General features: G+C 36.9%; 1 protein-coding gene across 1 annotated transcript in view; it reads right to left on the bottom strand.

Annotated features, from left to right (window-relative positions):
- Dera (deoxyribose-phosphate aldolase) overlaps nucleotides 1–13,342 on the bottom strand; it is a 119,220-nt gene that overhangs the window by 70,344 nt on the left and 35,534 nt on the right. Inside the window, exons 2-5 of the mRNA XM_047550481.1 lie at nucleotides 6,508–6,605; nucleotides 5,251–5,398; nucleotides 3,580–3,675; nucleotides 1,049–1,183 (exon numbers count right to left, since the gene is read on the bottom strand). Of these exons, the coding sequence (XP_047406437.1) occupies nucleotides 1,049–1,183; nucleotides 3,580–3,675; nucleotides 5,251–5,398; nucleotides 6,508–6,605 (477 nt within the window). The remainder of the gene's footprint in view (nucleotides 1–1,048; nucleotides 1,184–3,579; nucleotides 3,676–5,250; nucleotides 5,399–6,507; nucleotides 6,606–13,342) is intronic.

The following is a 13,342-nucleotide window of genomic DNA, read 5'->3' as shown; positions in this document are numbered from 1 at the left end:
AAGGGCTAGGGAAGAATAGAGTTACTTTAGATTAAGTAGAGGGGAGTAAAGGGAGGGGAAGGTGAATAGAGTAGAAAGGATAGTAGAATGAAACAGACATTATTACCTCATGTACATATATCACTTCATGATTGATGTGATCCTACAATATGTACAATCAGAAAAATGAGATTTTTTTCCATTTGCATATAATTTATCAAAATGTATAAATGCATTCTACTGTCACGTACAGCTAATTAGAACAAGCAGTTTATGCAACTAAAAAATACACTCTACTGTCACATATAACTAAAAAGAATAAAAAAATTTTTAAAAATAATACTAGGAGTAAAAATAGTTAGTAAACTCATTCATAATCCCACATCCTTAAAGTCCACAAAGATTAGTATAAAAAATGAGATTTCCACCAACACATTAAAATAAACTACATAAAAAACCTGCCTGAAGTGATTCATGTACTGAGTAACAAAAACAGTACATAATAGTAATAACTACTCCTTTCTACAAGAAAAGCATATAAAATAAAAATTAAAATAAAAATTTTTTAAAAGTGCATGAATCTACTACATGAAAATAACTATTCATCTACATACCCAAAATGATATTAGAAAGTTCGTGCAGACTGGAATCTACCTAGATTTGTAAATGACACAAGGACAAGCGATCTTATCCATGTTTTCTCCCAAATTCACCCTCTGATCTAGTGACTTGTAACCAAGAACAGTGATCTGCAAAACATGGTGTCTTACCAGATCCCCACTTCTTTTCTCCCCAAAGGGAAGAAAGAACTAGGACATCCCCTGCACTTTTTTTTTTTTTTGGTACTAGGGATTGAACCCAGGGGTGCTACCACTGAGCCACAACCTCAGCCCTTTTTATTTTTTATTTTGAAACAGGGTCTCACTAAGTTACTTAGGGCCTAAATAAATTGCTTAGGTGGGCCTCAAATTTTTAATCTTTCTGCCTCAGCCTCCCAAGTCCCTGGGATTACGGGCATGCACCACCACAGCTGTTTAGGACTCCTTTTTAGGCAAGAACATGCACCTACCTTCCCACTGGCCTGTCAGCACCAAGCTCCTGTTAATTACCACATCGATTTCTGAAGCTCCATCTTCCACAGCTAATCTGATCTCTTCCAATCGTGTCTTTAAGTGAGTCTGCCCAGCTGGAAAGCCAGTGGCCACTAGTAGAGATTAAAAAGGGAAGGGGGTGGAGAAAAATTTCAATTGGTAAGTAGCTCAACAAAGAATTTCGTGTCCCCCCCAAAAATAATCAGCATTTAGAGAACAAAGAATAAATGACACTTAAGAATGTCACTAACATTATGTATAACATAAGAGTGAAGAAATAATGTTATTTCATGTTGTATTTGTGTTAGGACAAATATTAAATATTCTCTAACAGGGTTAAAATTAAGCTGTTGCAAAGATGCTTATGAGGGTGTACTAAGTAACCAGCAATTGAGAAAATACGTTATCAATAGCCAGGATGGTGCACACCTGCAATCCCAGCAACTGAGAAGACTGTAAGAAATGAAAGTTCAAGACCAGCCTCAGCAACTTAGCAAGAAGACCCTCTCTAAGTTAAAAGGGCCGAGACTGAGGCTTTGACCCAGTGGTAAAGTCCTCCTGAGTTTAACCCTCAGTACAAAAGGAAAGAAGGAAAAAAGGGAGAAGGAACACATGTTATCATCACAGTGATGGTCACAACACAGTGGTATAACCTTGTTTTGATCAATACTACTTAATTCTGGATCCTACTCTTGATCAAGTTTCCTATCTCTATTTTCTCTTGATTTACTCACTTACAAATGAACCTCCTTAGCTGTAATAACCAGATCATAATAGAGGTTCCTCTCACTGAATATCTTTAAAAAAAGAAAAAGAAAAAGCAACCACCAAATGAGAAAAAAGGAAAAAGGGATACAGAAGAGAAAAACACCTAATCAGTCCACAGAATTGGGCCAGGGCAGAGGTGACAAGAGGAGGGTCAAGAACAAGTGAGAGGAAAATGAAAATACATCTATACTTTTGAAAAGTTTTTAAATTTTTTTTATATGCTCATCATTCACTCCATCTCTGTTTCTAAAGATGACCTACTGTCTTCCCTTGATGTTATTAAATTCCTTGGATCAGCTACCTTAGAGAGAAGCAGATCTCCCTGTTGAATAAAGAAAAACTAAGCTGAGGCTGATGAAAAATTAAGGTCTATAAAGGTATAGCTTCCAAATACTTTGTGAATCCTCACAAATATGTTGTACATAAATACAGTATACCATGTTCCTTCTGATGCTTTTCTCTCAAAATAAATTAGTGGTCTTTATAAACTGCTGGGTTTTTGTTTGTTTTGTTTTGTTTTTTGTACCAGAAACTGAACCCAGAGGTGCTTTATCATTCAACTACATCCCCAGCCCTTTTTATTTTTTATTCTGAGATAAGGACTCCCTAAGTTGGTGAGGGCCCTACTAAATTGCTGAGACTGGCCTCTAACTTGCAGTTTATAGACTGCTTTTTTAAAGCACCAGGATACTTTTCTGACATCTTTTAAAAGTAGAATATAATTTTATCTGTCTATCTATCCAGCCAGCCCATCCAATCAACTGTCCACAGACACACACACACACACACACATTAAACTGAGGCTTTCAAGAATTTCCTCTTCCTGGTACCTGCTTAATCCTGCTAAGTCTATCTTAAATTCTTAAGTCAGTTAATTCCTGCATGTACCCTCTTTTCTGTATCCTCTGGGTTTCAGAGGGTTCTCATCCTCTCCCATGGACTGTGGTGAGTCTCCCTAACTCCATTTCGGCCCTTTCTAGCTTATTCCTACCATCGGCTAACTCACTACACTGAAGCTGATCATGCCACCCCACTGCTTAAAAAAAAACCTTTCGAGGTCATCCCCATCATCAGAATATAGCTCAAACAAGGCACAGTTTGTAGGCCCTGTGCCATCTGGCCCTGAACCGCCTCTCCAGCTTCCATTTCCACAGCACCTTCTTTGTCCTACTTTTGGACCCAACAATTGCAAATCCCTTTTGGTCTTCTGATCATGCTTTTGTGCCTTCACACATACAAATTCTCTAAGTGTCAATCTCAAACTTATCAACATTGTCATCTCCTCCATACCCTTTGAGACCTAATGCAATTACATCACTGTGATGATGCATACTCTTAGTGTTACTGACCTTCACAAAACAAATAATTCACTTCTCAGAGTTACAACAGTACCTTCCACATAGGTTTACTTCTATATCTTCCATATGTATATCAGAATACATACACATACATGTGTATTTATAAAATTATATTGCACATTATGTTTTTTTTTTCTTACCTGACTACAACTTAGTTTTCTTAAGCATGGTGATACAGGTCTTTATTTGTAGAACTTAACATAATGTCTGCTCTTTACTAAATAACTAAAAATACTAAAATCATGAATCAATACAACTAATTATATATATGAAATTAATTTAAAATAGTATAAATTAAAATCATATATAATATCCCATGGCATCTACATTGTAGAAGGAAAAAAAGGCTGAAAAATAATAACAAAAGCTGCAACAAAGCTTACCTGATGCCACAGGGATATTACAGCCTACTGCCTTCAGTGCTTTTACAGCATCACATACCCGGGCAGGATAAACACAAACAGCAGCTGTAGTAATGCCTTTGAAGAAAAAAACCATAGCAGCCTTCTTTATATGAAGTTTAAATCACACAATATGCTAATTATTATTTTTCCAACACCATTGGCAGAAAACAAAATAAGGGAAAAAACTGTTCTCTGATGATGCTGCAACAAACTTAAAAGATTTTTACGTTCTGTAGTCCCTTTTAGTTCTTGAAAATATGAATCATGTTCTGATTATAGTCATAGAAATAATTTTGACATACTGTTCTTTAAGGTTAATATAACATCATTTTTTAAATTCATAAACAGTAGACTTTTCCATCATGACTCAACTAAAATATTTTATTTCATGTAGATAAAAAAATGCAGGTTTGCACACCATTGAAACAGGAGAGTCAATGAAGAAAAGTATAAGTAAAACATACAGAGTGGAACAGCAAAATTACATTTAACTAAAATCACTCCTTTCTGAATCTAGAGCCTTCATTTTAAGGTATAAGCTCTAAAATTTAAAAAAATAAAAATAAAAAGATCAAATAGCTACCATAAAAACAAGCAGAGTCATAAGACCTCATGCAAAAATGTTCCTTTTAAGTGCTATTAATAAGATGGAGAAAAAAAAATAAGATGGAGTCTGGTGGGTTTTTTTTTTTTTTCTTTGTTTGTTTTGTTTTGTTTTGTTTGTTTGTTTGGATTTGGTATTGGAAACTGAACCCAGGGCCTTCTGCAGACTAAGCATACATTCTACCAAAGAGCTCCCCCAGCCCCAATAAGGTAGAATTTTATTGTCAACTGAAAAGAAATGTAATAAAGACTTTTCAAAAACTACACAAATATTGAGGTGCATAAATTATTTACAGATTATTTGTGATATCTGTATTGGGCTAGTTCAACATTTCTAGCAATGCAAAGACAGGTACTCCAGAGCCATGAAGTGTCCCTTCACAAACAGAAGAACTGACTCCTAAAACCAGTCCAACATTTGGAAATGCCTCTAATCCTTCCAAGTCTCAGTTTCCTCACTTAGAAAATAGGGGACCAACTCTCAAGATTCCTCCATTACTAAAATGTTAAAGTTCTAAACTAAACAGCAACTGCGGAAAGGTCTTTCTCTCATGTATACTAAAGAAGTGAGAATGACTTTTTCTGAAAGATCTAACCTAATATACAAGCATGCAATATTTCCCATTTGCATCTTATTCTCAAAAGTATTTCATTGACTCACAGAAAATACTTTTATGTATGAGATGTGATTATTAAGTAATGAGACTGACTTTTTCATATGTGGCTAGGGAATCAGAATCAGTATTTTAGAGTCACTAGATAGAAAATTTCCAAACTGAAGAATTGAAAAAAAAAAAATAAAATAAAATAAGGAAACGCTCAACCACAAATTTCAATCTATGGACAGAAAGAAGTATGTAAAAACAGGATTCAGGATTCCTGCCATTTTTAAAGAACATTTCAATTATTTGTCCATACACATGATCAGAGCTCCCATCCTGGATTTTACTACTATCATATGGTTAGTAACTGACTCTTAAGTCCTCTTAGGTCTTGTAATTGATATTGCAAGCAGGTAAACACCAGATACATTATTCACAACATTACCTTTATCATGCATATTCAAAGCTTTTAAGAGATCTTCACGGATTGGATATTTGGCTTTATAACAGAGCCTTTGAATGTTGGAAAAAGTATCATCACCTGAAAGTGTAGTAAGATCTATAAAGGTAACAGCTTTCAGGAGCCAAGCAGCCTGGTAAAAAGAAAAGGCAAAAGCAAATTAAAATTAAAATTAATCTCCAACCCAGTTAGTAGAGACTCATTAGACAAATATGGATACTAATACCTGATATCTACACTATTCTAAACCACATGATGATACAGGTATAAACAAGATTCATTGACAAGATGAATATTACTCAGAAAAAAGTGAAAAGGAAGACTAGCCTTAATTTTTTTCTTCTGTTGATATCCCAAACAGAAAACCCTGGTAGACCAAATCTCCACACTTCTGACTTTTCCATCTCATCCACAAGGAACTTAACATGGCTACCCTGATGTGGAAGAACTCAGGAAGAAGGTTTCTATTTCAATTTTCCCTTCCACAGTAGGATTAGAGATGAGATACTGTTTAATGTCTCTAAGTTCCATGTTGTTTTTTTCCAAATGACTCCAACTCCATTTTAAAAACAATATTCCTATTCCACAATTCATTCCTATTATCTTTTCAATGAGAATATTTCTAAGGATGAGCAAAATGTGAAACATCACTCTAAAGGATTCAATCACAATATTTCGCCTCCCTTATGAAATGAACTCTGAATTCCTTTTAGAGCTGCAAAGCATGTCTTTGGTTGGTAGGCACTGAAGAATATGCTGACCATAAGTACTCTGCAAAACATCACCTTTGGAATTTTGAAAAGTGATTTATGAAAAGTAAGTAAGATAAACATGATGGTCAAAGAAGGTCAACTCTTACCCCTCAGGGCCTCAACAGTGGACACACCAGGTTTAGACATTATGGTTTTAAAATTAAAACAGAAGACAACCAAAAAAGGCATGTCTAAGAAACTGAATAAATGCGTTGAGAAAATATGCCATTTAATTCACTCATGAATAAAGATGCCTCAAATTCATTTGCGGTTTTGCCACTCAAGAGTGATAAGATTTTTAACTTGTTTGGATAAATATGTTATCTTTCTCCAACCCATCATCATCATATATGAATTATTAAAATAAGTCATGGACAGCTGCAATCTTTTAAGTTTAGATGCATCTTGAGGGAAATTCAATATTGTGGCCTTGAGGGAAGAGACCATGCATTGTGAAATACAGGAACAGAATGCTCAAGAAGAACCTTACTTGCCACTCCTTTTTCACGGTTCTTCGAGCCTGGATTTGTTGTGCCCGTCTCAGAACTGCCGGCTGATTCACCTGTATTTTGGAAATCCAACTAAGATCTAAAGGGGAAAGAACAACACTTTTTGAAACTGAAAATTTTTATTAATATAGTCACCTATAGAAATAGGGTTCTAGAAAGGATACATTTGCCATTTGATGTCAATACTCTTTAAAAACTTCTGTTTTTTTCTTACAACAAATATATAACCTTGTTGAAGGAATCCCAGTCACCACAAGGCATACTTCACTTAAAATCAAGTTTATGTGAACTAGAGGAACCAGTATTGATTCACTGCACAGATTACAATGAACATGGGGGGGAGGGATTGTGTTCCCTGTGGTACATGCCTCATTTCTGACAGCAAAAACTTATTTGTAAGTGTCTAGTCCAAGGGAGCAAACAAGATTAATAAATACTTAAATGAATTAATGCTGGGGCTTAAAGCAATGCTTGGTTATACCCGCTTACTGACAAGATTAATATCTACTAGATGCTGATATGATACAGCCCATCAAAGGAGAATTTTTCAAAATGTATCAGAGATAACAACAATGATACAGCAGAAGTTTAAAAAGCAGGGGGTGGGGGGGACCTACTCAAAGTTCCAGAAGACATCTGTGTAACTTCTGTTCTCCTCCCCTACCTACATCTGCTCTCTTTGCTTCCAGTTGACAAAAGTTTTAACTCTGGGGAAAACATGACTCTCTCAGACAGAGCTAACATTTGGTTGTGCCTCTACCACAGAACTTGTCTTTCATTCACCAAGGAACTGTGGTAAAATTGTTTCTTGTACTTACTGTATTGTGAGTCAAGATCTTATCTGCCTTTGAGAGTCTAACAACAGTGCCCTGTGTATGTATTTCAACTTTTTCCACTGATACTCAGTAACAGGTAGCCCCACAGTAAATTGGGCATGTGTCTATTTACCTTCTGTAACTAACCTCATTTCTATATCCCTGTAGGAACTCCATATTTTTTAAGAATGATCTCAGAAGAAAATTTTTCTACTATGGAAAAGGTTATTCATATCCCAATTACACAGTTCTATAACATGACAAGGAAAACTGCCAATTGCATACGCACTATGTAATGACACAAATAATAATAAAGTATTTGCATCTACCACAAAAGCTGGGTGCAGTGGTGCATGCCTGTTATCCCAGCAATTCAAGAGGCTGAGACAGGAGGACTGCAAGTTCAAGACCAGCCTTAGCAATTTAGCAAGGCCCTAAGCAACTTAGTGAGACTGTCTCAAAATGAAAAAAAAGGGCTGGGGATGTAATTCAGTGGTAAATCACCAGAGTGGTAAATCTCCAGTATCAAAAAAAAAAAAAGGGGGGGGGGGTAGAACTGTACCTCAGTGGTAGAGTGCTTGCTTAGCATGCATGAGGCACTGGATTCAATCCTCAGCACCACATAAAAATAAATAAATAAAATAAAGGTATTGTGTCCATCTACAACTAAAAAATATTTTTTATAAAAAGCCTCTACCACAAAGATTGGACCACCAAGAAAACCAATATTTATAAGACTTCTCCCATTTCCATTTGCCTCTTCTTAACAGTATCAACATTAATGATACAGAAATTCTCAAAGATAAATGAAATTCCACATTTAAATATTACTAAAGAAGGAACAGAGTTTGGGGGCTTTCCTTTTTTTTCCTAATTAAATTATTTTGTTAGCTGAACTCATTTAATAAAACAGATTTTTAACATTTCAATCCATCTGCTTCTGCTCCTCAATATTGTACGTTTTCCTGCTTGTTTCCTGAGCCAACTTCAGAGAGAAAGCAGAAGCTGGGGTCAGGCCAACTTCTGCCTCTTCTTTACCACCAAAGACTGAGCTGGCTCTAGGCAGAGTCCAAGGGAACAAGACGAGACAGTCACAGAGGGCTCACCCCAATTTATGTAAGGTCTAGAAGAACCTCCCTCTTCTCAAACACGGGGTGGGGGGGTCTCTTTTATTTGTTTTTTAACACTAACAGTGGTGATAAAGATCATTTCAGGCAGAGAGTAAAAATGAAGCAGAGCTATGTGACCCACAAGACTCACTGCCAAGTAACTACTGATGTGGACCAAAGAGGGAGCTGATGAATCCTAGGCTGTCACAGATGCACTGTGAGACACTTCCTCAAAGTTCTTCCCCTTCTCTTCCCTACTCCCCAAAACCCACTAAGGCCTGCACAGGAAGCTCTGCTGCGGGCAAGAGGTCTCAGGCAAACCCAGGACGCTTGCTCATCTGGCTTGTTCTTTATGGTCTCTTCTGCCTCCATCAGTGTTGCTAAACGATGGTAGTGTCCTGACACAGGAAGTCATGTTCCCTCTCTGAACCCTGTGTTCAGTTTGTTCCTTCTAACCCAACTGTCCTTCCCTACCTTGCATGAAGATTAACTCCTACTCATACACTGAGGTTCAGTTCAAAGGTCACCTGCTCTGGGAGCCTTCCCTAAACCTCCCAAGTTGAGTATTCCTTTGCTGCTTTTTGCTTCCATGCAACTTCACAGAATACTTTTAGCCAAGCCCCATCACTTGAAATGGAACTGATAAAAAAATTGTTTATATCCCCAAAAGATTTTTAAAACTCCCAAAAGATTTTTAAAACTCCAAGAGAAAGAATACCTGACATGTGAATGGCATTCAATAAATAAGTTGAGCAGTTCCCAAAAATACTGGGGATTGAACCTACTGCTCTACCACTGAGCTATACCCCAACCCTTTTTAACTTTTTTATTTTGAGATAGGGTCTCACTAAATTGTCAAGGCTGGCCTGGAACTTGTGATCCCCCACCTCAGATTCCACAGATTTTCTTAATTCTGGGCAATGACTTTCTCAATTGCTTCTAATTGGAAAACACTTTTGGACCTCCACAAGAGAAGATGGGACAAAAGTACGAATGGGATGCTTGGGATCATTCACCTTAAAAACTAATTTGTGTTACAATGCCCACCTAAGATTAGAGCCCACAAGGTCTGCTCTCACACTTTTCAGACACCACCTGCCAGAGGTCCTGGCAAACCATCTACTGGGGAATGTAATAAGATCACTTTCTTCACAGTATCAGTCTTGACTGCTAAAAATATCATTAGTGGTCATAAAATTATTCAACCTCATATTTAATCTGGCCACAGAATTTGCCCGTGTGACCTCCCATGGCAATGAATTATATAAGTGACTATCTCATTTTATTAGCACTTAATTTGCTACTCTTTAATTTCATCAAATAACCCTTGTTCTCATCTTAGGGGGTCTGGGGAAAAGAAAAGACTGATTGGCCTTTGTTATGTCCTTCATAATTTTTAATATTTTATTCAAGCACCCTTCAGCATCCCCTTTCCAGGAGAAGTGATTCTAATGCACACAATCTCATCAAGACTACAGAATCTTCTATCGGAGCCAGGAGGGGTTTTGAGTACACCTGCCTTTGGGAAGAACAGACATGAAACCATAATTGGAAGTCAATGATACTCTTCCTAAAACTTTCTGTTGGAAAAAATCCTACTGTTTCCCTTTAGTGACTTTCAGGCCCTTCTATCAACTATTAACTTGTTCTCAAATACTTGTTTCACAATTTATTTATTTTTTCCTGTTCAAATCTCAGTAGAAACAGAGATAATTTTCCCAGCAAATCTACTTTCTAGGTTTGTCATCACTTTCATTTCTGTTTCTACAGATATTCTTGTGTTCTTCACAGTATTCCTAAAACATGCAACATCAAATAGTAGCCCCACCAAAGGAGATGCATTTTGTATTTTGATTTTAACTTTGTTCCTTATAGACAAAAACAAATCATGAAATTTTATTACCAGACTTTTCTCCCAAAACATATTGGGCAAATAAGAGACTAATTTTTCTACTTTCTATTAATTCTTTCTGAATTTTTATATTCAACTCTATCACCCAAATCTTTTTCCCAGTGTTGTCTCTAAACAGTCATTTCCAGGTATAATACTAGTATATTTTATTACCAGAATATATTCCTCAATAACCTTCTTAATTGTATAAATTTATCTATTATTTCTAAATTATGTTTGTTTTCAATTCAAATTTGCATTCTCCCAGGAAACACTCATACCCTCCCATATGTACAAATGCCTAGCACAAAAATAGTAGATCAATAAATATTTGTGCCTCTTCCATCACGGTAAACTTATTTTTTATACTGAAACTAATGAAAAAAATTACTCGATCATGTCTAATCTTTCACCCTTGGCCTTGCAAAGGATTAAGCTGACTAGGAAAAAAAAGATACCTGGATGTCACTGCATGTTTGTTCCAGTCAGGTTCATTAGATGTTCAATTTATACAGTAAATGAGCAGAAGCTTTGCCTGTTTTCTACCCAAAAAGGTAGAGAACAGAAACTGTTCTGACAGCCCCATTCCTACCAGCAGGTGGGGTCTACAAACAATCTTTTTCCCTAAGTTCAGCATCCAACAAATCCTGGATGAGTGCTCTAAGATATCCACACCCCTGCAGGGCACTTGCCAGCTCTCACATTCCACTGATTAAGTCAGTCCATGGACCCAAACAGGTATCTGTTCTAGGAACAAAGACACTGGCAATCTGACAGTACGTACTGCCACAGTCTTACTACAATGCCACTTACCCCTCATCTCTAACTCCCATCTCAACATACATTCACCTGCCCACTCCTTAGGGCATCAACACAAGCCCAGGTTAGTAATGAATTCAGGCAAGACAAAGACCAACTCGATCTCCCAATCTGTCACCTCTGTACCAATCTTATCTGTTCTCTGCTTACACTTTTCTTCCATCCGGCTGTCATTCCAGTGTGTCTTGCATCCACAGGCCAAATGGGTTATAACACTTCATTATGTAACACTCCAACATCACAGTGGAAGACAGTACAGGTTCACATTACCAGATATCCTCATTTTTGTACCCTGCTTTACATAGTAGAATCACATCATGATTTCAAGGTTTTACCACCTTCCTTTATCCTTCATTCATCCTTGAGATATTAGCCATTCCCAACTATTGATGCTCTTTAGTAATCAATCTACCATTTCTGCAAATTATACTTCTCAATTCATCAACTACTGCCAGTAGGTTAATCTTGTCACTAAAAATGCCTAGTCACTTATTCTGTTATCTAAAATTTTTTACTTAGTACAATCCCATTTGTTCCCAGGATGTTCAGGTTAGCCCTGCCCCCAAGTTTTCAGCAGCAGTTGGTGGCTCGTCAAGACAGTCGGAGCTCCTCAGCAAAATGAAGCAGATTATATCCAAATACAACCTCTCCATTCAGCATTTCTAAAATGTAGGCAACATGCTAAATGATGTGAGAAAAGTTACAGCTCCTGCATGAAAAACCTTAAGGAGAAAATTGGGGAGAAAAGTCACAGACCTGGAAGCTAGAAAAATCAAAACATAAAACAAGATATAAGGGCAAAATCAGTGCTTGGAACCAGCAATTCCCAAATGGTTCCCCAGGCTAATTTATTAGTTAAGAATCTTTCAGTGGAAAAAAATGAAAACTGACTTGGGTGACTGGAACAAAAAGGGAAGGATATTAAGGGCTCATAAATTGAGACAAGTTTGGAAGACCAAGTGCAGAAAAACAGATGGGAACCAAAGAAAACAATGGAAAGCCAAAAACCAGAAGCACAATGCCAGCATGTAACAGGAATGGTCTGGCCAAGACACCACAGCAGCTGCCACCTGACACCATTAATGCTATCTTCCTTCTCGCTCAGGGCTTCAAGCTGTATATGAAAAAAATCTAGGACATGTGCTCTGCATGACTGCAGGGTCAGGAAGGAAAGGAAGACCTTCTCCTTCATCTGTCATGCCTCCAACCACTGCATACAAGACGCTTCCCCAGCAATGACTGATTGGGATTTGCTTGCTGAAGAACCAAAAAATGTAAGTTTCCGTTATAAAATCAATAAAATTTCCACCTTAAAAAATAAAAAGACGGAATTTCTTTAATACACATTTCTCAAACCTTTATGATAAAAAAGAGCTTTTATCCATACTGGCTAGACAATAAGTCAAATTCAGAAGGGCAAGTCACAGATGTAGTCTTACCCAGGTAGCTAGGAAAACTCTTAGTGGATAAGTCAGAGATTTGAGATTGACCTTAAAGCCCTGGTTCTCCATCTGCAGATATCTCTGACTGTCACAGCTGGCAGTCTGGTGGGTCCTGTTTAGTGGGTAGAGACCAAGGATGCTGCTAAACATTACAATGCACAATTCAATCTCCCTAACAAAGAATTATCTTCTCCAAATATCAATAGTGCCAAGGTTGAAAAATTCCATTTGAAGTATGGTAGGATTCAGGAAAAACAGAGAAAGTGCTGCAGGTTTGTGGGATATGGGGGCTTCAGGAGCAAGAGCAGGTTGGCTAGATCATTTGTGAAGCACCTTAAGTACTAGGCTAAGAAATCTCAACCTATATTATCACGTCAGCAGCCAACGGTCACATTAGCCTGTCTGAGCCCCTGAAATATAGATAATTCAAATAAGATGTGTTTTAAGTATAAAATACATAGATTTCCAAGATTTAGTATCCCAAAAGAATGTAAAATATCTTTTTAGTTAGACTTTATGTTGATTACCCAGCAAAATTATAATATTTTGGATATATTTGATGGAATGTTATTAAAAATACCTCATTAATTTCTTTTTACTTCTAATATGCATACTAGAAAATTTAAAATTAAAACTTTGTATCTCATAGAATACTTCTATGAAACACTGGACTAGACTTTATCCTTCAGGAATCACTGAAGATGTCCAAACAGGGCCACAGAGTTTTTTAAAAAATCATC

This window comes from Sciurus carolinensis, chromosome 4, assembly GCF_902686445.1.
Source record: "Sciurus carolinensis chromosome 4, mSciCar1.2, whole genome shotgun sequence".
Taxonomy (NCBI): Eukaryota; Metazoa; Chordata; class Mammalia; order Rodentia; family Sciuridae; genus Sciurus; species Sciurus carolinensis.
Note: the sequence above shows the minus strand (reverse complement) of the source record. Positions and strands in the feature narration are given on the sequence as shown.